This window comes from Myotis davidii, unplaced genomic scaffold (assembly GCF_000327345.1).
Source record: "Myotis davidii unplaced genomic scaffold, ASM32734v1 scaffold2675, whole genome shotgun sequence".
In the NCBI taxonomy this organism is placed as follows: Eukaryota; Metazoa; Chordata; class Mammalia; order Chiroptera; family Vespertilionidae; genus Myotis; species Myotis davidii.
Window position 1 is genome coordinate 122,802 of NW_006286505.1, and position 25,375 is coordinate 148,176.

General features: G+C 37.2%; 2 protein-coding genes across 5 annotated transcripts in view; both read right to left on the minus strand.

The window, feature by feature from the left end:
- Nucleotides 1-1,096: 1,096 nt before the first annotated feature.
- EPGN (epithelial mitogen) lies at nucleotides 1,097-8,598 on the minus strand. 4 transcript variants are annotated; one of them, XM_006758011.2, is made up of 5 exons: nucleotides 8,513-8,598; nucleotides 7,915-8,004; nucleotides 4,898-5,012; nucleotides 4,076-4,228; nucleotides 1,097-2,664 (listed from the first exon to the last, which is right to left on the minus strand). In XM_006758011.2, exons 1-5 carry the CDS (start codon nucleotides 8,553-8,555, stop codon nucleotides 2,610-2,612), a joined length of 456 nt encoding a protein of 151 aa, XP_006758074.1. In that variant the 5' UTR covers nucleotides 8,556-8,598; the 3' UTR covers nucleotides 1,097-2,609. The 4 variants fall into 4 exon arrangements, with proteins under 4 accessions (XP_006758074.1, XP_015415694.1, XP_015415695.1 ...); XM_015560208.1 differs by having other exon boundaries at nucleotides 7,915-8,047; nucleotides 8,513-8,597; XM_015560209.1 differs by lacking the exon at nucleotides 7,915-8,004.
- Nucleotides 8,599-12,763: 4,165 nt separating this feature from the next.
- MTHFD2L (methylenetetrahydrofolate dehydrogenase (NADP+ dependent) 2-like) overlaps nucleotides 12,764-25,375 on the minus strand; it is a 101,205-nt gene continuing 88,593 nt past the window's right edge. The window contains exon 8 of the mRNA XM_015560211.1: nucleotides 12,764-14,045. Coding sequence (XP_015415697.1) covers nucleotides 13,933-14,045 — 113 coding nt within the window. The 3' untranslated portion in view covers nucleotides 12,764-13,932. The remainder of the gene's footprint in view (nucleotides 14,046-25,375) is intronic.

Here is a 25,375-nt window from a genome sequence, read left to right on the forward strand (position 1 = left end):
TTCCATGAAACCCCATCTTCTTGTGGGGGCCTCAGGAACTTATTTTCCTCTTGGCACACCAAGAACTCCACTTCTACCGATAACACCATCATGCTTCAAAATGCTAACTCATGAATATTGAAGTCCCAGCATGTACTCTCAAAGAATTGAAGGGTAAACCCAGGAAGAAGACAAAATGGGAATGAAAGACATTGATGAACCCCTTGGCAAGTTTAATTTAGTAAAAAAAAAAAATGCCAGAACATATTCCGTTTCTTTCCTAAAGGAGCCACCCACCTAATGATCCATAGATGGATAGAGGAAATGTAGTTTGGATGCAAGGGACTCGCCGGTAGACTTCTTTCAGGGCTTTATTGCACATGGGAAAAATAAAAAGTGAAATATTTGCAGAACATCTTGTATTTCTTCACTTTTTTTATTTAAGTCCTGATTCCATACATAAATATTGGCAGCTCTAGCTCCATAGGAATGCCAGAGGTTCCTTCCTGCAAATTTAACTCGTGGGGTTATGGGGTCACAAGATCATGTGTAGGACAGAACATAAACAGGTGGCTTCTTATGAGTCACACTCTAACTTTCTATAGTCTCACCGGGTGGATTTTATGCTGTTAATGCATACTGTTCCGCAGGTGAAAAAATTGGAATCTCTATTGTTTTTTTTGTTTTGGTGTACTTTTCAGTTTGGCAATCTGGACATTTTAATTTTTGTTTGATGTTGTTTAATGTCAATTATATTGTGTTTATAATTTAGAAATATTTATAGACAGCGAATATGTTTAACTTTTTAGGTTATAACCTCTCCAGACTCCAGCATTAATTCCTCTTTCATCAGGAGGCAGTCCTTAATTAAGCTTTATTGTTTCTTCCTGGACTCTCCCCAGCTTTTTAACACGTCTTTGAAATGCTCAGGGAGAGCATAGCTTTCTAGGTGTGGTCCCTGGAGTCACTGGGAGGAACCTTCACCTCCCCACTCCTTGGTATGATGTAACCTCTACATACTTTGTGAGGACAATCAGAAAGTGCTGACACGCTATTGACCTGCCTTAAATTCCTTAGGAAGGCAAAACAAAGCAAATGAAATACCTTCTACTCAAAGGAAAGCAGAATGTAAAGTTTTTATAGTGAATGAAAAGTCATAACAATATAAGAGAAAGGCTTGTTACTAGGCAATCATGGTAAGAATATTCATGATTGATCCTCTTTTAGCCCATTTCATGATCAAAATGTTTTTGCTTATTAAAATTACAATGGAAAAAAAGTCAAGAGTTATAGATTGAATTTAAAAGAAAAGTTATAGACATTGTTTTTAAATTATATGTTTTGCTTCACTTAAAAACAAAATTTTAAACAAAATTATTATTTTACAAAACAAACAATAAAACATACACCTAAGATGATAGACGGTGGTGTGTTTTGGATTTGAGGTATGGTTGAGAATATCCCAATTTTTCAGTTGTGGAAAAATTGCTTTCTTCTCCCCTGGTCAAATTTTAGAGGTAGAAGGGCTCTGTAGAAAATGAAATTAAAGCCCAACAATATCAGTGGTCCTGCCCAAAATTATTCTAATTACATGAAAAAAATATATGACTAAAGAGGAAGGACCCTAATTCCCAAATAGCTATTTCTAGAATAACTATTGTATTTTCTCACTCTATGTGCAAATCTGCTATCAAGTACTCAGATGTGGTTAATAAATTTCCCATATGCTTTTGGTTGATGAAAAAATTCCTGTGTCCAACTCTTTAGTTTTTCTTTCAGGATCAGTTGTAGAATTTCATGTATTAGTAGAATTCTAGAATTTCAGTCCAAATGAATAGTCACCAGGTAATTCCACTAACAATACGAGGAAGTGCTAAACATAAGTATTGGGATACCAGTGAGTCCAACACACCATGTTATAATCCATGCAGAAAAAGAGATGTTTTGTCTACTCAGGGCTTGATATCCAGTAGTTTCCAGTCATCAGAAACTCTAGCTTATTCCATATTTCACAGATAACAGCTCCAAAATGTTCTCACAAGCTGGGTATAATGTATTTTGCCTTGGACCTTCCATTTTCTTGTCTCTGGCTTAGACTCCAGGCACATGTTTGGATCACTGAAGGTGCCACAGCACTGATCTTATCCTAATAGTTGACATCACATTCTTTTAGACCTTATGAAAGCAGCATGTTTGGGATTAGGTCCATTGAGCAGTGATCCAAAATACTGGTAGCTAGTCCATGAAGATCCCAAGCTTGGTATTGCTTTGACTTATTGCAAGGTTGATAATCCTTCTCATGAAAACTCACATCTGACACGGTCAGATGCATGGCACTCAGACTCTCTGCAGTAAGAACAATATCCACACAACAACAGCAACAGACCCAGAGTAGTACTATGAACTTGACTTCTGTCACTGTAAGCTTGCTCCATTGGCTCTCTTGGTATCCCAACAATGACAAAGTCTAGCGATTTCTGTTGAAATGTATTCTCTCATTTCATCATGATCCCAACTTCCATCACGTTCAAGTCTAGTCAGCTTGGGAAGTTTAGTTGTTTCATTTGAAGAGGTCAATGTGGGGTCCCCTGACCTTTACAAATGCCTCATGAAAATTTCTTACACAGGCCTCACAGTGGTCTTCCTCTGGAACAGACCTTATAAGGTGATTTCAGTTTTAGACACCTAAAACAGAGTATTGATTTCCATAAGAATGTGAATGCTGTTAGTATACCTTATTGCAGATTATATAAATGTTCTGGGGTAGCCATTGTGGCTGGTGCCCCACCCCGATCCCTTTTACCCATTGGTAGATCCATCCCCGGCAGCTATGGGCGTTAACAGACCCAGAACAGTACTCTTCTCCAGAGGATCCCCTGGGCCCACAGAGAACTTTGCCTGAATTCCTGGGAGACTCCTGGTCTGTGCTCACTACCCATGCTGATGACACAGGGTACTAAAACCAAGATCCCTCACCTTCTGGGGATAGGTCTATAATGCCCTTCACATTGGAGATCATCTTGTGGAGTCAGGCTGAGACTCGGCTTTAGCTAATATTACATCTTTGCCTACCTTCTTTCTCTGCTCTAGCTTTCCTTACTGCCTTATAGGTCCTACTTTAGGGCATCCCTTGACCAATCACTTGCACAGGAATCCCCATTTTGTGTTCTGCTTCTAGGAAACCTGACCTCAGACAGCAGTATTATTAACATTAAAAGGTCTACTTTCTTTTTTCCCCCCCTTTTTGGTTCCTTAGGCAATTGGCATAATAAATCAGTTGATATAACGTATTTTATTTGAATTGTTCTACAATTGATATAACATTTTATTTTTTCTAAGATGCAATTATTAAGCAACCAAAATTTTTCTTATTTTGATAGTCAGTCTTGATCATTTTTAAAATGAAAACTAAGTTACTAGAGTATGCCAGGGAAATGTTTTTATACTTTTTTCTTTAATTTAGCTCACATTATTTCTTGAGTTTCCCTAGCTACATGAATTTAAGAAAAAAAAATTACCAGTGTGGATACACTAGAAATAAGAATTAATACACAAGTAACTTATATTTAGTGGATCCAGCTTATCTTCTTAAGCTTCTAGCAGTAGATAATATCTTCTGAATATACCTTCAGTTGATTGTTTGGAAGTAAATGGCCCATGTTTGCCACACTTTTTATTCATTTAATATTCATTTCTTGATTTCTTCATTCAACAAATATATACAGAGTGTCTATTGTGTGCCAGGCACCGTATTTGGCACTGAATATATAATTTTGAAAAAGACACACTTTTCACTACCCTTGTGGGGCTTGCTGGCCTCTTCATTTGTAACTTTGATGTAGGCAGACAGAAGCAAGCATGGAGGGAAGTTGTAAATTGGAGCTATACTATTGCAATTGCAGGTAAATTTTTACTGCTAATCTGGGTTTATGAGGAAAGGTATCAAAACAAATATGTAGGAACTTGCCAGATTTGCAGCCATATTTTCACTAAAAAAATTAAACATGCCAATTCCTAGTACATTGTAGGGGCTCAATAACTATTGTTCAAATGAACGAGTACCCACTGACTTCATATTTTGTGTTTTTTTCCATACCTCGTTCTTATGTAGCAGTAAAAAATAGCAAGAAAACCACTTAATAATACTCCGACGCCAATCCAAATTGCAATGTATTTTTCATAAGAATTTACAGCATATGAAGTTAAGGTCAAATGTTCACACCTTTCTCCAGTATAACCAGTAAAACACCTTTACAAAAAGAAAAGAATGAATAATTTTAAGATTCACAATGACAGAAATACAAAGAAAATACCAGTTACAAAGAATGAAGATGCAAATACCAAATGAAAGCCAATCTGTCACAAGTACTGAAGAAGCTATGTATTTTACAATAATCATTTCATTAAGACCGCATATCAATGTACCTTTTCTCATTGACGAAGTGAAGATAGTACGTGTGCTTTATGCCTTGATCTAGAAAATTATTTTCTCTAGGAAGATGCTGAGCAAATCAATGATCATCAAAATAGTATTTTAGTTGCTCTAGAACTCTCTTTTCTCCAAGTGTTTTTACCATATCCTATTTCATTTCATCCTGATCACATTTGCATGATGCTAAAATGCTGATATGGATTCAATAGTTTTGAGGTGGAGCATAAGTTTCTGCATTCCTAACAAGCTCCCAGGTTCACAGATGCTGCTAATCTGGGAACCATATTTTTGAGTAATGAGGATTAGGTAGCTTAGAAACAGACTCCTTAGATATCCTACTACAAAGAGGATTGGTGAGTCACGATCAGATCATGTACTCTTTGAGCCCCATAAGATAGAGGTGTGGGAAATGTACTGTGTGAAGCACCAGAGGCATAAATTCTCCTCCTCCTGTGTCCAGGACTTGGGCAGTTCTTTGCAAATTACCTGCAGATGGCTTTCTTCAGCTCATGATGGAAGGCACAAACACCATTGATGCAGTAACTATCATGGTGTTCCAGGCAAGGGTGTGAGAACTTCAAGGCTATGGGTCCTTCTGTGCCTTCGGATAGGAAGAAGGAGAAACAATATTAACAGATGAAGTAGGTCATATTTTTATAGTCGTTTTATAACGTGTTAAAGAGACCTTTAATTTTAATATTCTTTGGGTGCTCTGTCCACTAAACTATTGATCGGTTCCCTTGGCAGGTTATAGTCACAAAACTTAGGTTAATATCACCTAGAGTCAGTGGTCGGCAAACTGCGGCCCCTTGAGTGTGGCTCTTCCACAAAATACCACGCTCAGGCGGCGCACGTACAGTGCGATTGAAACTTCGTGGCCACACTCAGGGGGCCAAAGAGCCGCATGTGGCTCGCGAGCCACAGTTTGCCGACCACTGACCTAGACATATCATTCATTAATTAGGGGATGGAGGTGAATTTCATTCTTTAGAAGCCACATAATAAGGATAGACACAAGTTTGCCAAAAGGTGGCAGCATCAAATCTAGTTTTAGCAGCTTTCCAGAGCGAGGCTTCCCAAATGTGTGCCTGAATGCTAGTTAAGTATGAAAGGTCTCACACAATTTTCTCATTCTCTCCTTTACACCTAAGAAGTCAGTGCTTAGAAAGATTTGGGCTTATAACTGTGAGATAATAAACTTGATTTCTCTTTTCCCAGAGGAGCATCAGGTGAGCACTCCCTCTTATGTGGACTGCCATGAGTGGCTAACTGAAAAGGGAATATTTTCCCTAACTGATTTGAGAAGAAGTATGGTTATGACCTACACAAGAAGCCAGAAACAACGTACGGCCCAGGCTTAACATAGTTAAGATAATACTTTGAAATATCATTTAGAAATTTTATTCACTTAAGAGACACTACGAAATAGTGGGGAAAGCCTTGGAGTTAGAACTTAAAAACCTGGGTTTTGATTTCTAACTCTTATACTGTGCAAGTGACCACACTTGACAGAACTTTTGTGGCCACATGTCCGGAAGCTTCTTTATGGGAAGCCCTCTGGCGGAAGCTGTGATGTGGCAAAATGTATCTCCTTCAGGACACTTACTCTTCATTCCTGATGTGCTCAGGACATACGCCTATATAATCCCTGGGGTATATGAAGTGGGAAGCGCAGTGGTAAAACTGTATAACTGAGTCCTCTTTGCTATACTTTCATTGCTGATTCTTAAATTTTTCTCCAGTAGATTTAGTGGCATTTTAGTTTGTCATTGTTATGAATAAATATGTCATGAATATCTCCGCATCTTTAGTTATGTTACACAATATTTGTCTTGCCAGGCAGTTTAAGACACTCCTATTTATTTGTTCAGATCTAAAAAGGCAGACTTTTTTTGATAATGAAAATACTAAATTTTTAAGTACTAAGACACCAACAAGATCCCTTCCTGTAGAACTTCCTTTTGGTTGAGAACACACAATATTATCTTAAGATTCGCATTCATGTGGAGTCATGGATCTATTTTCTCATTTTAATAATTAATTCTGAAGCAGTGAGAATTTTGCATTATAAACTGGACTAGGTTCTTCCTACTTCAAGACTAGGGCCTGAATCAAGATTTGCTAGAAAATGTGAGACCTGAGAGAAGACATTGCCAAAAAAAGGGTATACTAGAGAGATTCATCATTCCTATAAAAATCTGGAGTCAGGTTTTTAAGTCAAGTAAAAAGCAAGGAAAAACTAAAGTTCTCCATCAAGAAAGCAAGGGAAAATGATAGAGATATATTCATTTTCCATTGTTATTACCTGTAACTTGGAGAATTTTACTTGCAGTTCCCTATTAAGAAAGAAAATAGTGGTCTGGGTATAATGTTATGAACTCAGTCATGGAGAGAAGCCATATTTTACTTTTCTGCAGTATTATTTTCTACTAAACATATTTCCTTCCCTTTCTGTTCAAAAGCTCAGAAGACAAGGAGATATAAAAGTCATTCTAAGCCCTACACTTACTTTAGTTTGCAGATTAAAAGATATTTACAAGTTCAAATGTGTGGGAGCAGGGTGGAGAGAGTTAATGGGTGGGTGTGGGGGAACATCTGTAATGCTTTCAACAATAAAGATAAATTTTTTAAAACTCAAATCGGCAAAAATATTTCAAATACATTTTTAAATTTAAAATTATTGGTGAAATGAATTCTTAATTATTACTACCTCATATTCAGAAACAAAATATTTGCCTTAATCTTTTTTATTTGCCTGGCTCTGAGAGCATGATATGGCATTTCCTCTGTCCTGTGTCACATCACTGATCCCCACATCAGGGGGCAGTATATGATTTGTGTGACAATCATAACCATGCAGTACACAGGTCTTGGCAGGTTACAAGCTTTCCAAGTTCACCTCTAAGAGTTCAAACAGGTTTGAAAATATGCTGATGCTCAACAGCAGTGGGAAGCTATTCAAATAATAATAATAATAATAATAATAATAATAATAATATAGGAAAGAAAAAAAAGTGGGTAGAGGAGTTAGAAAATATAGCCTATGTGAAAACAACAACAAAAGCCCCTCAAAAGAAACAGGAAAAAATATTTCTAAAGATAGGGGACATGAATTAAGATTTCATTTTGTAGCCATAATTTCTTTGGCTGCAAAGCTCATAGTCACAGAACAAAATATAATGCCAAATGGTGACAAATTGCCCCTGGACACGTGTGAGTTACAGGGAACCAAGCATGAATCAAGCAGAAAATGTGGCATGTTTAAACTAACATTCAGGAGAAGTAACTGGAGACATTTCTTTAATTTCCTCACTTCCTCCTTTTAGAAAGCTAATTCTTTTCAGACACATTTACCTGTCACTCCCATTTAACATCATCATGCTGAGTTGATTATCTAATCATAAAATATATATTAAACATTTTCCAAAGTTGCTCTTACCACAATCCAAATTCTCTCAAAAAATGAGGAAGTCCCTTGAAATACAAAAATGCAAAGAAAATACCTTTGGTTTTGTTAACTGTCCAATTACTTGGTTGGGTTGTGATTGCGAGTGTCAAGTTCAAGGCCACCTCTTCACTTAATGCTGCCATTGCTGTATGAAGGGGGGAAAGGTATCTTTAGCAGGTGAGCCCCTTCTATAAGCAACAGATTGAAAGTTATTCTATTTATTTCCTTTATGTTTCATTTTGAATCCATTTACATTTGAGATCCATCACCTAAGTAGGGCAACTTCCTGACAGTTTCTCATCCATATCCCGTCTACTGACTATATTATAATTATAGAAAATAGGGACACATTAATATTTAAGAGAAAGTGAATACATTTGTATACTGATTTAATCACAAGGATGCTGTCATATAATAGTTAAAATGTATTAACCTCTTTTCAGTTTTACAAAGCAAATATTTCAAGGTTTCAAATTTGTATTAGGAGAGGAACATACATTACATAAGAAACTAAATTAATTCCGATTCCTTGCTCTAATCTTTGTCATGAAGAACAACTCTGAAAAGCCAACTTCTCCCTAATTCAGAGAAAACAAATCCTTTTCACATTTTACACTGACACCAAGTTAACAAAAGAAGAAGAAATCACCTACCATTGAATAAGAGGTAGACTGACACTGAAACACTGAAAGCCATCGCCTGTCCTTGTTGACAGTATCTGCTCCTCTCCTCCTGATGGTGGAAGCTTTTATGGAGCTCTCGGAGTCTTTCTTGCATTTATATTTGATGAAGCGTCATCTGGCAGTTACCAATCAAAAAAATATGTACTTCTGGCAGCGACTTACAGCCTCAAGGCGCTCACACACTGGGTGAGGATACCTGTGTTATCTCTCAACACGATCAAGTTTTCCTTTGAAACCCTTATTTCCTGTTACCTGTGGGCATAATCGGGAAAGTAAAAGTGCTTGAAACAATAAAAAAATAATCTGATGTCAGGAAAGCCCCCATTGGTGTAAAGAGACTTGTACCTGCTCCAATGCTCCTAGCAACCTCTACCAGATTCCAATAAAGGGAGTTTTGATATTTGCAAACCAGGAAACAGCATAACCTGTTAATAAAAGAAATATTCCTGCCAGTTGCACTGCCTTTCAGTACAAACTGGGTTTCATTGCAAATCAAGATATTTTGTCATTTAGTGGCAGGGGAGAACAATTTCATTTGTGTGATAACAGAGGTTTCATATTCCATTTTAGTTTTTGCTATCTAGTTTTACTATTACAAGTTCTGCACAAATAATTATTTTTAATTGTATAACATTTATCATTATGCTATTCTGCCATTTAATATTTTTCTGAATAAATAAAATGGGCTACTAAGTTATGGGAACTACATTGCTTAAATTTGTGCCCCAATGAGTAGACTAGAGAGGACCAGGAAAACACAATAACAACAACAACAATATAATAAAATTTCCATTGAAATAAAATTAAAATATTTAGGTTGGTACATTCAATGAATATAAATTTTAAAACTTAACACAACATTCAAAATTTTCTCACTGTTAATCTAGTTATGATTATTAAAGTGCCGTTTAAAAGGCCAAAACATGCAATTAATGTTAGTACATATTGTGACTATAAGGAATTTCTCATAAGCTTTTACTTGCCCCAATTGTTGTGAACAATTTATAAATATGTTCTGCAGAGTTGCCGTGACTTTCTCTCTGGAATTTCAGTTGCTCATATTTTCTATACCCTAAAAAGCTGTTTAAGTCAAGATAGGTTATCATTTGCATCATGTCCACCCAGCACATTCAATTTACCAGAAAGGATCCCTATTACCATTCAAACATGAATTTGGCTTTAGAAAGCACACAAGAATGAGCTTGTTGAACTCATTATAACTTGGGCAATCACTTACCACAAGCGTCATCATTTAAAGTTAAAAGAATATATAGTCCCTGGCTCACTTTAGATGTGCCTACATTTTGTTTCCTAGTTCTGTGGAGTTTTTTTCAACTATTTATTAAGATAATTTCTGGATAATATTTCTCCCAGGAAAATATTATTTGAATTTTAAGTCAAATTGTCATCTAGTGAACCACTGGTGAGAATTTAAGAAGGAATCATTTACAAAAGATTCAATGAACCGCCACAACCTATTGCAGTTTTTAGAGGAAGAAGCTAGGAGTAATGTCAGATATCTTTATTTTTAAGACTGGGGCATGGAAGTACAACCAACCATCTTTGTAATAACTATTAACTGGTGCTTCCGTAGTGCTTTACATTTTACTAAAGCTTTTTGCACACGTTTCAATTCTTTGTTTAGTAATCCCGGCCCTAACAATTCCAGCATCCATTATATAGTTAATCTGTCTTAAGTGAATAGAGAAATTAACAACAGGTCTTGTTTTTACTCTCATATTACAAATAAGAAATGAAGGCTCAAAAGAATTAAGTGACTTGCCAAAGGCCATGCCCCAGAGTTAAGACTTGAATCTGTGCTCTGATTCCAGACATATGCACTTTCCATTTCCCCATCTGTGTCCTCTGGTAGGAGTGGGCATACTGCTCTCAGAGGGATTCTCTTAATTATCTCCCCAAATCAAGCTTTACATAATTACCTTTATCATTGGAATCTAAATATTAACTGTGGCTTTCACACACATTTGGGCTTAGAGAAATGGATCAGTGTCTCTCCAGATGTTTCCCTATTCTGGTGAGTTGGGCCACATAATATTTAGAAACTCATCTGCCACTTCAGCTTAAGGTTTATATCAGAACATAGCTCTGAGTCATCCACATGCTTCTCTTCCTCTGGATCCTACTGGATCCCACTTACACTCTCTGTAGGAGAGACTCCAATCTTCACTTCTTCAATCCTCTCTTCAGCAAGTCCTTTCTCCAATCCTGAAACATGGGTGAGATGGGTGTTGTAAGGTGGCTTCATTGTTATCTATTCATTCTTGATACACATTAGAGCATGTTGGAGGGAGAAAGGAGTAGGCTAAGAGCTGCAACACTCCACTACCATTTTCCCCTCCTACCACTTTGTGCCTTTTTAAATTTATGCATCTTGTTCTTCTAGTTATAAGCATCTCTGCAAGTGTCTTCACTCCCCTTCCATTTCCCTTCCTTTTCTTTCCCCTTCCTTTTTCTCTCTTCTTCTCTTATTTCCTTCCCTTTCTTTTTTTCTTGCTCTTTCACTAACTCAACCAAAATTTGATGCTGGATATTGGCAGGAAATGGTATTCTTATGGATCCAGTTGTCATTCGCTCATTTATTCATTCATGAAATATCGAATGTCTGCATCGTTCATGGTGCTGGGCTGGATGTTATGATGTATGCGGGACAAATAGACAAATCATGTGTGGATTCTGACCTCAAGGAACTAAAGGGAGACAAGGAAAATACATACATGGGTGTTGTAAGAGTAGGAACTGGTAACTGCTATGAACGTCTACATAGACTATGAGGGTTCAGGGGTAGGACTTAAACTCTCCCAGCAGTTTCCATGGATAAGTTTCAATTGAAGTTTTCCCTAATCTATTTCTGCATACGTATCCAGTTGTATTTCCACCACTCTCCAACACACACTTTTCATTTTTAGTATGACTATAATATATATATATAAAGCTCATTCTTGCCTCCATATTTTTGTATTATTGTTCAATCCCAATTAATTCTGTATGGTCATTTTCACAGATACTTTTTGGAGAAGGCAATTTACTTTTCCAAAGCTTCTGTACAAAGTCATCATATGTCTATCTTTTGTGGACTCCAAATATTTAAAAATGAAGTCATGATAACAACAAACCAATTTTATCTCCTTTATGTGCTGACAAAGGTTGCCTCCTTGACCACATTTTAATCAGTCTGCTGTGGGTCCTCTTCTTGACTAGGTCTTGACTTGGCATGCTTGGCCCAGTTTTAGAAAAGAATCTTGCTAAGTCAGTATATGGACCCCCCCCAAATCTGACCAAGTTTCTCATCCCCCAATTCTTTTTTTAAAAAAATATATTTTATTGATTTTTTACAGAGAGGATAGGAGAGGGATAGAAAGTTAGAAACATCGATGAGAGAGAAACATTGATCAGCTGCCTCCTGCACACCCCCTACTGGGGATGTGCCCGAAACCAAGGTACATGCCCTTGACTGGAATCGAACCTGGGAACCTTGAGTCCGCAGGCTGATGCTTTATCCACTGAGCCAAACCGGTTAGGGCTCATCCCCCAATTCTTAATATCATATTCATTGGCCTGTCTTTTAGCAAGAATGGTAGTAAGCTAGTTTAGCAAGAGTCCCCCAACCCTTGACACCAATCAAGTTCCTCTGAATAATTTTCTATCCACTGATCCCCTCCTTCTGCTCATTGGCTATAAATCCCTAGCTGTCGTTGCTGTATTGGGAGTTGCGTTCCATCTCCTCTATTGCTATAAAGTCTTAAATATTTCTTACCATTTTTAACAAAGATCAGAATAATTATCCTTTTACAGTAGTTTAATTAGTTTCTGGAAAGGCTCACTCCTGAATTTTAGCCTAGCCAAAGGGGCAAAAACCTTTAAAAAATAACCCCTCCTGCACCTTGGGGAAAGCAGGATGGGCTCAACATGACAGACTGCACCTTTTCAGTGTACATGCATTTTCGGTCATTTTGTTTTGAGAATTTGCAGCCTTAAAAATTAAAAAAGGCCCATTTCTGAAGTGTTTGTGTGAGAGCTTTGAATTTAAACTTCTGTCAGGGTTATCAGACAAAGATGATCTAGGCTGATTGTGGAATGGGCCATAGAACCTTTACTTTCCTGCTTAGAAAACTTGTACATTTCTCAGCATGCTGTAAAGAAATAGATAACAAATTCATGAACAAAGAAACGTATAGATATCTTAAGGAAAAAAGACAGGTATTCTTATTCAAATTGCTTTTATTATACAGTTAAAATACTATTAATCATAAACATCTAGTCTATTCTCACATAAATAATAAGTATACACATCATTAAAAACATGCATTGGGTAAGAATTCTTATTGGTACAGTCTCAAGATACCTTCAACTGAGAGTCACATGTATTTCCTAAATTTAAATTGTGTTAGAAGCATGGCATCTACTTTGAGAACCAAATGCTATAAGAGAAGAGGGTAGAAGTGTGAGAAAGAAAACAGTAGATTTTTAGTCATATTCTAATGTTTAACTTTGGCACACTGTGTTTTACCAATAGATTTCTGCATTTGTGGAAAAACATAATCTGTTCTTTAGTGAAGGTCTCACTCATAGCATGTCATATTTTCCTGATCTTTGTTGGGAAAGACCACCTTAGTTTTGTTTTATGCATTTGTTTGCTTTTGGATTTTCTATTATTCCTCAAAGAAGGCACTGTCCACATATTTTTCTAGAACAACAAAGAAATTACATGTAAACCTAATACATTCTTATTACATTTTTACTATAACAAGTAGTCATTTATCATTTCACATAATCATTACCTTCCCAAGCAGCACTGCATTTTTTTTCCTTGTATATTTCTCTTTCCTTGATTAAACATTATTTATTATTAGGATGCCTCATGGGATGCATTTAGGAGATATATAAGATCAATATTTTATTTTTTATCTTTCTTTTAGCAACTTAGTTCTTTTTTAGCATATGATATAGAACTAAAATATTTAAAAGTTGATCAAGCTTACGGCAAAACCTGAATTACATTTTACATGGGTGTCCATTTGGCTGACAAAACATTTGTTGAAACATATGGCATGTGATATTTAATTGTGTCAAAATATATTATTTATTATGAGCCCTTTATTGTTTTAACATTATGAACAAATATTATTCAGAAAATAAATGTTACCAATATTTCCACTGGAATTGTTTTGTTTGTTTTTTCCCTAAAACTCAAAATCTGTTAGCAGGAAATGCATAAAGTTGTGCGAATCCTCTGATCCACGGTGATTGCATCCATGAAAAAATAAATACAATGTAGAAATAAATAGCTTTGTAGTAAAATAGAAAGGATTTCCCCCCTTGTCAAGTAAATAAATAGCATGACTTCAGCTTGCTTTGTTCTTTCATGCGACCTAGTAAATGACTTTTTTAGCTGCCAGGAGTGTGTTCTTCAGAAGCATGGCCACCGTCATGGGTCCCACGCCTCCTGGAACTGGAGTGATGAAGCCAGCCTTCTTCTTCACAGCTAATGGAGGAAACAGAAAGTACTCTTTACTCTTACATTTTTCTGGGAGTTTATATTTTTAAAAATACTGAACTGTTAAAAAGATCAACTGAGGCACTAAAAAAAAATTTAAGTTTATTTGAGCATTTGTCGATTGCAATTGGGCAGCGCCAAACCGGAAGTGGTTAGGAAGCTCCACTGACGGGAACTCGGGAGAGGCTTTTTGTTTAAAAAATTGTGTTTGATTTTTCAATTACAGTAGACATGCAATATTATGTTAGTTTCAGGTATACCACAAAGTAATTAGACATTCATATAACTTATGAAGTGATTGGGCAGAGACCTTCATAGAGAAAGGGAGGAAGCAAAGTCAGCAAGTTATTGATGGATAGAGCTTTGAGTCCAGCTGGATGTTTATGATTAGAGGTCTTTAGGTTTGTACTTCATAACTTTAGTTCATTGATAGGCTTGGATTTGTGTTTGCTTCCACAGGCTGCCATGGCATTAGAGCCACCTGTCTACTGGCCTCCTTATTTAACTTAGAATACTGTAGATTTTTCTGCTTTACACATATAACTTAAACAAAACAACTTCAAATTATTTTTATAATAAAGTAGGCTATAATACACACACACACTTAGACAAACACTCCTGTGTATGATATCTAATGTGGAAAGAATACTTCTTTAATGCATAACCTGATATTATTAAACACATGCTATTTAGATGTATAGCCTTTCACAAGTTGGCTCATATATGCTTCTACATGATGTTTTCTAGATCTTAAGTATTATTTTTGTACAATTTATATTGCCTTCTTGAAATATGGCTTATAAAATTTATATTTACCTTATTTGAAATATAGTATCAGATGGCAATAACTCTTTAAAATCATTGGAAAAGCAAAGGAATAATATTACTTGAAGAAAAGTCCAAATAAGTTTAAAGACATCACACACACAAAAATCCAACTAGTGTGTATTATAAATCTTCTTATGATATGTAATGAAGTAAAGATAAGAATACTGTGATACGGAAGGTAATATTTTAGTTTTCCAAAATGACTCTCTACATGAAGCCTGCCCTTGGCCATACTTCCATCCCACCCTATGCTGTACTAGTAAAAGCCCTACACTAGGTCCAGAACCATTCTGTAAACAGCTATGAATTATGAGTCCTTTGTTCTCACTATTCCTTCTATCTGGAATAGTCTTCTACCATATCCAACTAAGGAACACCTTATTAGTCTTTAAAAGCCAATAAAATGTCACCTGGTTCTAATTTTTCTCCAAAATTCACCCCTCCAACATGGAGCTCTACTATGTACATTTCCAGGAACTTTACAGCTACCCCCATCATGGAATTCACACTTTGCCGTTGCTCCCTTCACTGGACACCAGGACTTAGAAGGGCCAAGTCTTTGTGGTGGTGGAGGTTGTCATTTTCAATCTTCGAACTTCATGCACATGTTAGGTATTCATTACATTTTGATAAAATGAACTAAGTAGCCCTTGAAATTTAAAATCTAAAAATCAATTTGCAGGAATATGTCAGTGCTGTTGATTGGATGCAAGCAATATCAAAATAATTTAGCTCAAGCTAATTTCCTGGAAAATTCAAACTACTCATTTTTCCTGAGGGTGACAAACTGCATTTTTCATTTTCCAATAAACATGAATAATGCCACCCAAGACCTTTCTATATGATTGAAGAAGCAATGCCTTCAAATATTTTAGCAGGTCTGCAGCAAAAAAAAGTACTATAAAGACTACTACTACTATGTACACTGAAAGTGTATAAAATCGTTGATTTGTAAAACACTAACTTTGAAATAGTAATAGATAAAAATAAAATACTGAATAATATGGTAAATTAACAATCAAATATAAATTAAATCTTCAATAGAATACAAAATGATTTATTTCACAATTGAAAGGTAAATAAAAGCAAAGTTGGCATGGTTGAGTGTCAATCTATGAACTAGGAGGTCATAGTTTGATTCCCAGTCAGAGCATATGCCCGAGTTGTGGGCTCAATTCCCAGTGTGGGGAAAGCAGGAGGCAGCCAATCAATGATTCTCTCTCATCATTGATGTTTCTATCTTTCTCTCCCTCTTCCTTCATCTCTGAAATCAATAATTTTTTAAAAAGGTAGATACAATTGATTATCTCAGGGAATCTATTGTGGGTATGAAATCATTTTTATATAATTTAATTTTCAACTTCGAAAAGTAAAGTGGCTTGAAATTATGTATATGTTGAAAAACTAAATAACCATAGCTACTATCAGTTGAGCCCCTACTACTTGCCAATAACTTTCTATACATTATTTTAATAATATTTAAATATTATTTTATTTTAATAGATGAGGAAAATGTGTTCACTGAAGTCACTGACTTACTACTCTCTTGTAGAGACACTGTTCAAAGCCAGGTTTGAAAAGTTCTATGATTGCATAATTCCACCCCTTCCCAGTACAATTGTATTACCATGACCTGAACAAATGGAAAAGTCCCAAGAAAGGCTCATGTGCCAAAAATGAACTGCTTTCTTAAAGGGTTAGGAGGACATTCTGAAAATAGAAACAAGAGGAAAAAATTCTAATCTAGTAGTTTTCCTACATTTTTACTATAGGTGCTCATAGCTTATCATCTTTGGCTTATATCTAACACTTCAAGCTACACAGCAGGCTCAGCGGTCTGCGTGGCTTTCTTCCTGGATGTCAAGACAGATAAAGCACTGGTTTGCTTAGGTGTCATGACCTTTCTTTACCAGATTACATTTTTTCACAACATGGTTACTATCGCATTCTTGTGCTCAAAAAGTGATCTTTGTGGGGAAGGAAGAGGGAATGGACATGAGCTGTTTTCTGAAATAATACCTGCCCAAAATGTGTAGCTTGGTTTTTGTATTTTCCCACAATTTACTGGTAGGAACTAACACACAATTATCCTGTCCTACCTATCACTTCATAGAATTAGACTATGTGATGGGTAATGAGTTTTCACCTGAACCGGAGTAGGGCTTCCCTGGACATCCATAAGCATTTAGCAACAACAGAGCCTTGTAGATTATTAACGAGGCAGAAGTTTTTATCACTGAGAATACCCCTGGTTATTCAAATACTTGTTTCAGATATATTTTATCTTTAAAATAAAGTGAATAGATATGAAAATGAAATCTATACATAGTCCTGAAAGGCAGACAGTAATGAATTTGATTAAAAACATATCCTATATAATAAAAGGCTAATATGCAAATTGTCCGCTTGACTGGGAGTTTGACTAGGAGTTCGACCAGGGGGCGGGGCTGGCTGGCCAACTCCCCACTGCCCCTTCCCCTGTCTGGCCCGATTGGCCAGACCTCACCTGTGCATGAATTCATACACTGGGCCTCTAGTATAATATATACAAGGTCTTCATTCCTTTGGATTTGATTTTCATGGGAATCTATGTCTGAGAAGGAAATATAGAGAGGGGCAAAAATAGGTTCACAGTTGTTCACATGGAAAATAATATAATTAATAAATAATAATGCAATAATAAACTTGGTGTTTTGCATACTCACAGCTATAAACCTAGTTTTGTCCATTTCTGCTTAAATTTATGTGCTGCTGGCTAGTCTTACTGCATTCTTTGTCTATTTATATAAAGATTAGGATATGGAAGTGATGTCTCAGGAAAGATAGGGGATTATCATGGGCAAATGCCAGTAGGTATAGATGCCAATGCTTGAAAAAATTCTCTAGTCTAATGATTTTGCATAACTATTTCATAGCTGTCTTAAGTGATGAGTTTATAAAGTATCAGAGGTGGTTTATGACTAAAATTAGTCATGTGAGAAAGAGTTAAATTCAATACATGTTTGATACTCTAAAAAGCATCTTCCCCAATTGTATGTGCAAGAGAGTAAGTTAACAAGCATTACTTCTCCAGAATAATCTTTTATTGGCCGGTCTCTCCCTGAGGGCAGACAAGGGTTTGTACCTGCTTATAGAAGTTGATGCTTTTAAAGATTAATCCTATAATGTGTGGGCAAAAGTGTTCTATATGCTCCATTGAAAAGAAATACAGAAGCATTTTAAGGTAGTAATTTTCTTCAGAGACTTCCTGTGAGTGTGTCTATGTGTGAGGGAGTATATGTGTGTTTTAAGGAAAATGCCCAAAGTTCTGTTTATATGTCAATCAGGTGTTAGACCTTGATTGATATCAGCACTTTTATAAGAGACTCATGAACAGTATTATAAACACCAGGGTTAAATTCAATTTCATAAAGTCAACATAATTTTAAAGTCACTAAAACTCTTAAGCAAATAAAACAATCATCAAATCCTATTATCTGCATGGAACTTGCTCTAAGGAATGAGACTTAGATGGAAATGACGTGGCCATGTTTAATGCAGATGAAGAAGAAGAAGAAGAAGAAGGAGAAGGAGAAGGAGAAGGAGAAGGAGAAGGAGAAGGAGAAGGAGAAGGAGAAGGAGAAGGAGAAGGAGAAGGAGAAGGAGAAGGAGAAGGAGAAGGAGAAGGAGAAGGAGAAGGAGAAGGAGAAGGAGAAGGAGAAGGAGAAGGAGAAGGAGAAGGAGAAGGAGAAGGAGAAGGAGAAGGAGAAGGAGAAGGAGAAGGAGGAGAAGGAGAAGGAGAAGGAGAAGAAGAAGGAGAAGAAGAAGAAGAAGAAGAAGAAGATTATTTTGAGGAAAGGCAACAATTATCTTGACAATTTGAATGACCTCTCTGTGAACTTTAGACCCTGCAAAGTAAATTCTATAGATTTCACATGGTCAAACTCAAATTTGAAGACTTGGAATAGAAAGAACAGTAAAGTCACAATGCCAATGGGATGTTCATGTAGAGATTGGAGATATATGCAGTCATTTTTTATAATCTATTATAATAGTCTCTTGGTTTCCAGTCTCTACCATATTAGACATATAACCTGCAGCCAGATTTAGTCTTTAAAACACAGATTAGACCATCTCAGTTTATATACATTGGATGAATCTTCACTGTCTCTAGAATAAAATATAAATTCTCTGTCATGGTAATTCAGATCTTTAATAGCCTGGCCCTGCATCCTGTTTTGCATTATTTCCTAACCCTTGCATATTTTCCTAACTCAATTACTCTCTGTTCCCACACATGCTACAAACCAGCCCAGATAGATTTATGGCAAAGGTTCCTTGAGAACAGCCATAGTCACTGTCCCTTAGAACTTACAGTCTAGTTGGGAGATGCATATTACAAATACAATGAATTAAATAACAGTTGATCTAGGCTATGAAATGTGCTACAAGTGAAATGTTCACTGCATTGTAAATGTTAGAAGACCTAACTGAGCCTGAGCTTTGTATACACATGTGGGGTTTATCTATGTCAAGTTCAGAAATCTGATGAATCAAACTTTTCCCAGTGAAATGGGGACGTGAGGAGTAGACCGTGCTTCTGGTCAGGGAACAATGTTGGCGATGAAAGTGGAAAGAAGCTTCTTGCAGGTGGAAGGTAGCATGAACTCCTGGAAACACAGCAAGAAGGCCAGTGTGATTGACACATAGGAGCGAAGGGGAAGAGTTGCAAGAGATGACAAGGAAAGGCCAGTTCATGGAGAGCCTAGCAGATAATGTTGAACATTTTGGATATTAAGAGCACTGGTTAAAGTATTTACATATTTATAAATATACTAAGGCAGGATAAGATCAAACTAAACTCCTGTTCTGTGTTTGCATCTTTCTCTAATGAAGTTAGATTATCATCTGGGGTAGAGGGAACGAGGAACACAACATAAAGTGAAATGTGCTAAGACTGAAATAAGTTCTGGCACTTGTATGAGCACTTCAAAGAGGAACAGAAATCAGATATATGGGTCAGAGAAATATTTGTAAAGTGACAGAAAAGTTTCAAGATCTCATGGATGCCTGAGGGAGTAAGAAAGAAGTGAATGCAATGCAGACACAGTGAATAGTAAAAGTGAAGGAGGTTTGGACATAACTATGAATCTTATGCAATAGAAGAGCTGAAATAAGTTCATTATGAACAAAGAATATGGTGAAAAGAGAGAGTAGAAAGAGATGGAGCTGAGATGAGGTCATGGCTGCATGACCCCGAAGTGAAGGCTCAGGAGTTACTACAGCTAAATTACTGTGTTCAAGGTAAATACATTTTTAAGAAAGTCTTTTGTGAATGAATTTGGTCATTTATATCCTATATAATAAAAGCCTAATATGCTAATAGCTTGGCCCTGCATTCTGGCCAGTTAGTTCAACTGTTTGTTCGACCATTTAACCAGTCACTATGATGTGCACTAACCACCAGGGGGCAAATGCTCTGACTGGTAGGTTAGCTTGCTGCTGGGGTCCAACAGATCGGGACTGGGAGAGATGGGCCAGACATGACCTGGAGCCCTCCCGTGATCCCTTCTCGGCCCTGATCGTACCCCAGTGGGGTCCCTCCACCTGACCTGCACCTTCTTGCAATTTAGGACCCCTCAGGGAGAGGTGGTTTCGGCCCAATCCCCGCAGGCCAGACCTTGGGACCCAACCAGTGCACAAGCCTGTGCACCAGGCCTCTAGTATTTAATAATAGCAAGTTTTGCAAGATGAGAAATTGAATAGAAAAATGAATACTAAACAACTTTCAGAAGAAAATGAAAATAAAGGAGAACTCATGCTGCATTTTTGTAAAGTTTCAGGTTCTTGTATGTTATTAAATTTTTATTCAAGAAATCATTTTTCAGCCTGGAATATATATCTAATCTTTGTGTTCCCTTTTATCCGCTATGTGGACAGCAATTCTTTTTCATGTTATTGATTTCAGATTTCTAAAGGAAAAAATTAAGAAAGAATTAGCTTGATATCATTTTATTATTCTTACTTGATGACAGGCACTATTCAATATCAGGACAAGAACTATCGTTTAGGAGCAGAAGTTATTAATTTTAGGTGATGGCAAGGATGATGGAAGAAACTAGGTGTTCAGTGTTCATCTGTGCCTCCAAAATCCAGGGGTGACACATGGTTACAAGGTTTAAAATATTACTCATAAATAACACTCATAACAGAAATAGAAGGGACATTAAAACGCCCTTCCACAGTTTTGATAAGAAAAAGGAAGAAGTATGTGATCATGAACCTTTGGCCCTGACAACCCATGCTTCATGACAGGTGTCTCGGGCTTGTGTGTTCCATGTCATTATTTTCTCTGGAAACTTTATGTTCCCAAGTTCCCAGGGCCTGCGCTTAATAGTGCAAACTCTCACCAAAGTGCTTTCTTTGTTAAGAAAACCAACTGATTCTCAGGCAGATAGTGCATTTCTGCATCAGCACAGTATGTACCCAGAGGTCTCAAATAATGGAATTTCCAGGTGTATCTAAACAGAATTAATTTTGCTAATACAATTTACAACTTGTATATTCTGGCAAAGTCAAAGAATATATTTGTGCTTCATACATCTATTTCTGGGTGGAGGAGGAGGAATTGATGTCTCAAGTTTCTATAGGAACATTTCATTTCCCTTTGTATTCTGCCCAGCTCTCTGTCACTTTGAAGGAAGTTCTCTATGGCCCATGTCAGAATTCCAACAATACTGCAACTCCCTTTGAAAACCAACTCCCTTCCCCAAAAGGAAAAGGGATGATTCCTTACCCATGGCAAGGCAGCAGAAGAAAAATTTATTGTTCCTCTCATGTAAATTTCCGCCTCCTAGTATATATGTGTAATTGTCTAAATTAAATGCTTGGAGAATTTTCCCATGCTTCTAAACGCAGGCCATTTAAGGCATGACCTCTTAAACATATCCAGTACAGTGAAGGGGAGACAAGCTTCAGGAGAATGAAGTGCATGAATAACAACCAGAAAAACCTGTCTGGCATAGGTCTACAGAAATAGTGTGACTCAGGAGGTAATATGGAAACCACTCCACTTTCTCATGTGGTTGATATAAAAATGACACTTAAGAGCATGATAAGCCAGAGGGAGGAAAGAGCTCCTGGACAAGTGAATGTCTCACCACTGAACTCTTGCAAGGCAACAAGAATCAGGTGCCCTAGAGGCAATTTACTATGCTTTCTCTGATTGCCTGATTCCTGGGGTTTCTGTAAGATTTCCACATATATTAAGACATTCATTATCATGTCCCCCTGTGGTGCAGTAATGGGACTGGCAGGATTAATGCCCTAATGGGCTACAAGAGTATGACATTTGGATCCACACTTATATACCAACTAGAGGCCCAGTGCACAGATTCGTGCACCAGTGGGGTCCCTTGGCCTGGCCTGTGCCCTCTTGCAATCTGGGACCCCTCGGGGAATGTTGGAGAGCTGGCTTTGGCCTGATCCCCGCAGGCCAGGGCGAGGGATCCCACCGGTGCACAAGCACCGGGCCTCTAGTATGCATATATGATCTTTGGTTAATTTCTTCCTGCCCTCTCCCCTCTCCTTCCCTCTGAGATTCATCAGTCTGTTCCATGTTTCCATGCCTATGCGTTGAACATCTACCCCCTGAAGGTCAATGCGCATCATTGCTACCGGTTGAATGGTCGAATGGTCATTTAGGCTTTTATAAATATAGATTGTTTTGGTCTCATTAGGCTGGTGATCTGTACTTATAAATAGTTCCTTCCCCTAGTTCCCGTGCTATCTGTATGTGTAGGGTGGCTAAGCAATTTTTTTTTTTGCTTTAGTTACTTTTCTCTTTATAGTAAATCAAATAGATATATATCTAGTTACCTGCTTCACAGATGTGAATACATACAAATACTGCTCACACCACATAGAAGGCTTTCAGTGGAGCCAAATAACAAATCAGTAATGTCATCGAAGTTCGAAATTTCTTTTCATGAACTCTATGATCCACTAGTGGAACCTCCTCTCTGACCACAGAGGCTGCTGGGTATCACTGCCAATTTCTATTTTGGAAATCAGGAGTAGTGATCACTGCTATGATATTTCTAGTACTCTATCAAAATGACTGAAAATATCTTTCTTTCATTACTTTCTTAAAAAAACAAAATCATCATTTACTCCTATCATTCTCTCTAATCCATTTCCTTCAAGCCAATGAATATTCCTATTCTATGGTAGAAAATCTGTAAGCTACATAGTCTGTCGGGAGTATCCTCAAAATCCCTGGCAGAGCCTTGATCTCAATAGTCATCATAACCCAAGATACTACAACATAAAATGTCCCTCTCATAGATCTTGTATTTTAATATGAGGCCCTGAGAAACAACTGCAAAAAAAATCTCATCATAAAGTGTAAGCATAAAAGGACCTGCAGGGGCATCAGGCACTTCTCTTGTTCTTGTGGATGCCCTTTTTGTGCTCCAATTTTAACTCTTCACTGTAAGAGTATATCAATCAATGTTAAATATATTATACTGCTCTGGAAGGTGAAGCTCGGCTGGTTGGGTGTTGTCCCATGCACCAAAAGATTGCTGGTTTGATTCCAGCTCAAGGTACATACCCAGGTTGCAGGCTCAATCCCCAGTAGGGGGCATGCAAGAGGCAGCCGGATGATGTTACACTCTCACATTGATGTTTCTCTCTCTTCCTCTCCCTCTCTTTCTAAAAATCAATAAACTATTCTTAAAAAAAAAAAGACCTAGACTTCATAATGAGCATCTTGTCCATAATGAGCAACAATGGAGATAGTTTGCTCACTGATGACAGGGATCTTGTAGTGACTATCAGTGGCTCTACCTGTTTTGTGAAATGACCTGTATGGGTACTATGACCACAGTGTTAGTAACAGCGTCTCTAACAGAGGCATTTGCAAATTTCCATCAACTTTTTCAAAATGATTGGACAAGATCACTTCTGGGTTTAAGTGTTAGGTCTTCCCTTATACCAAAGCTGGACTTTTGGGTTACCTTATAATCATCTACCATAAATAGTTGATATTTTGAGTCAAACTGATCAACTGTATTATTATGAACTGAATGTTTGTGTCCCTCCAAAATTCATATGTTGCAATCCTAATCTCCAATGTGATGGTATTAGGAGGTGGTGCCTTGGGTGGTGATTAAGCCATGAGGGTGGAGCCCTCATGAAAAGGATTAATGCTTCTTTTTTTTTTAAAGACCCTAGGGAGCTCTCTCACTCTTTGTGCCATGTGGGGATAGAATGAGAAGTTAGCTGTCTGTAACCCAGATGTGGATCCTCACCACCACCTGACTATGGTAGCACCCCGATCTTGGACTTCCAACATCCCCAACTATAAGAAATAAAAACCTGTTGTTTATGCTGCTCAGGCTATGGTAATTTACTATATCAGGCCAAACTGACTAAGACATATATCTATATATAAAAGCCTAAGCAACCGGCCGACCAGCTGACCGACTGTCCAGCCAGTATTTATGATGCACAATGACCACAACGGGGCAGATGCTCATGCACAGGCATGAAAACATGGAACAGACTGATGAATCTCAGAGGGAAGGGGGGAGGGTGGGAAGAGATTAACCAAAAATCTTATATGCATACTAGAGGCCCAGTGCATGGATTCATGCACCAGTGGGGTCCCTTAGCCTGGCCTGCGGGGATTGGGCTAAAACCTTCTCTCTGACATCCTCCAAGGGGTCCCAGATTGCGAGAGGGTGCAGGCCAGGCCAAGAGACCCCACCAATGCACAAATCTGCACCGAGCCTCTAGTCATCAAATAAAATGATTAACACTGAAAACTGAGTTGGTAGGGAGTAAGTTTAATTTTGGGTTTTTTTTTGTTGTTTTGTTTTTTGTTGCTGTTGTTTTTTTGTGTGTTGTGTTTTTTTTTACAATATCACAAATTAATAGTTCTGTAAAAGTGATATAGTTAAAAAATAGTCCTATGTCCTTAGATTTTGGTAATAGGCTCTTAGTTTTCCATCTTGTACAACACACACTTGGGAGTAAATAGTGCTGAAAATACTTCAAAATAAGCTTGTTTTAACATGTAATCTAGAGAATATAAATTCTGTGAGGCAGGGACTATGCCTGGTACCTTGAAGGTGTGTTGGGTGAGAAATACGTGTTGAGTCAATCAACAATGACTCAATGTATGTATCATTATTAGATCTGGGTTGCTATAGATTAATACTTTGTTTGATGTTACCTTGAGTAGGAGTTTTGTTGCCATTAAGGCAACTTTAAAGAATTATCTCTGTAAGAGTGATACTTGACATTTATAAGTGCAGAGGATGGTCATACAAATGACCAATGATCTGACTAAGATGACTGAGAACTGATGTGGGATGGAGATACAAAAGAAATGCAGGGCAAGAAGTTTGCCTTACAGAGGCATAACGTATAGTAGGGAAGAACTAAGTAAAAGTTCAAGGTAGTAAAGGGTTAAGAGCAAAATGAGTAAGTTAGATGAGATCTGC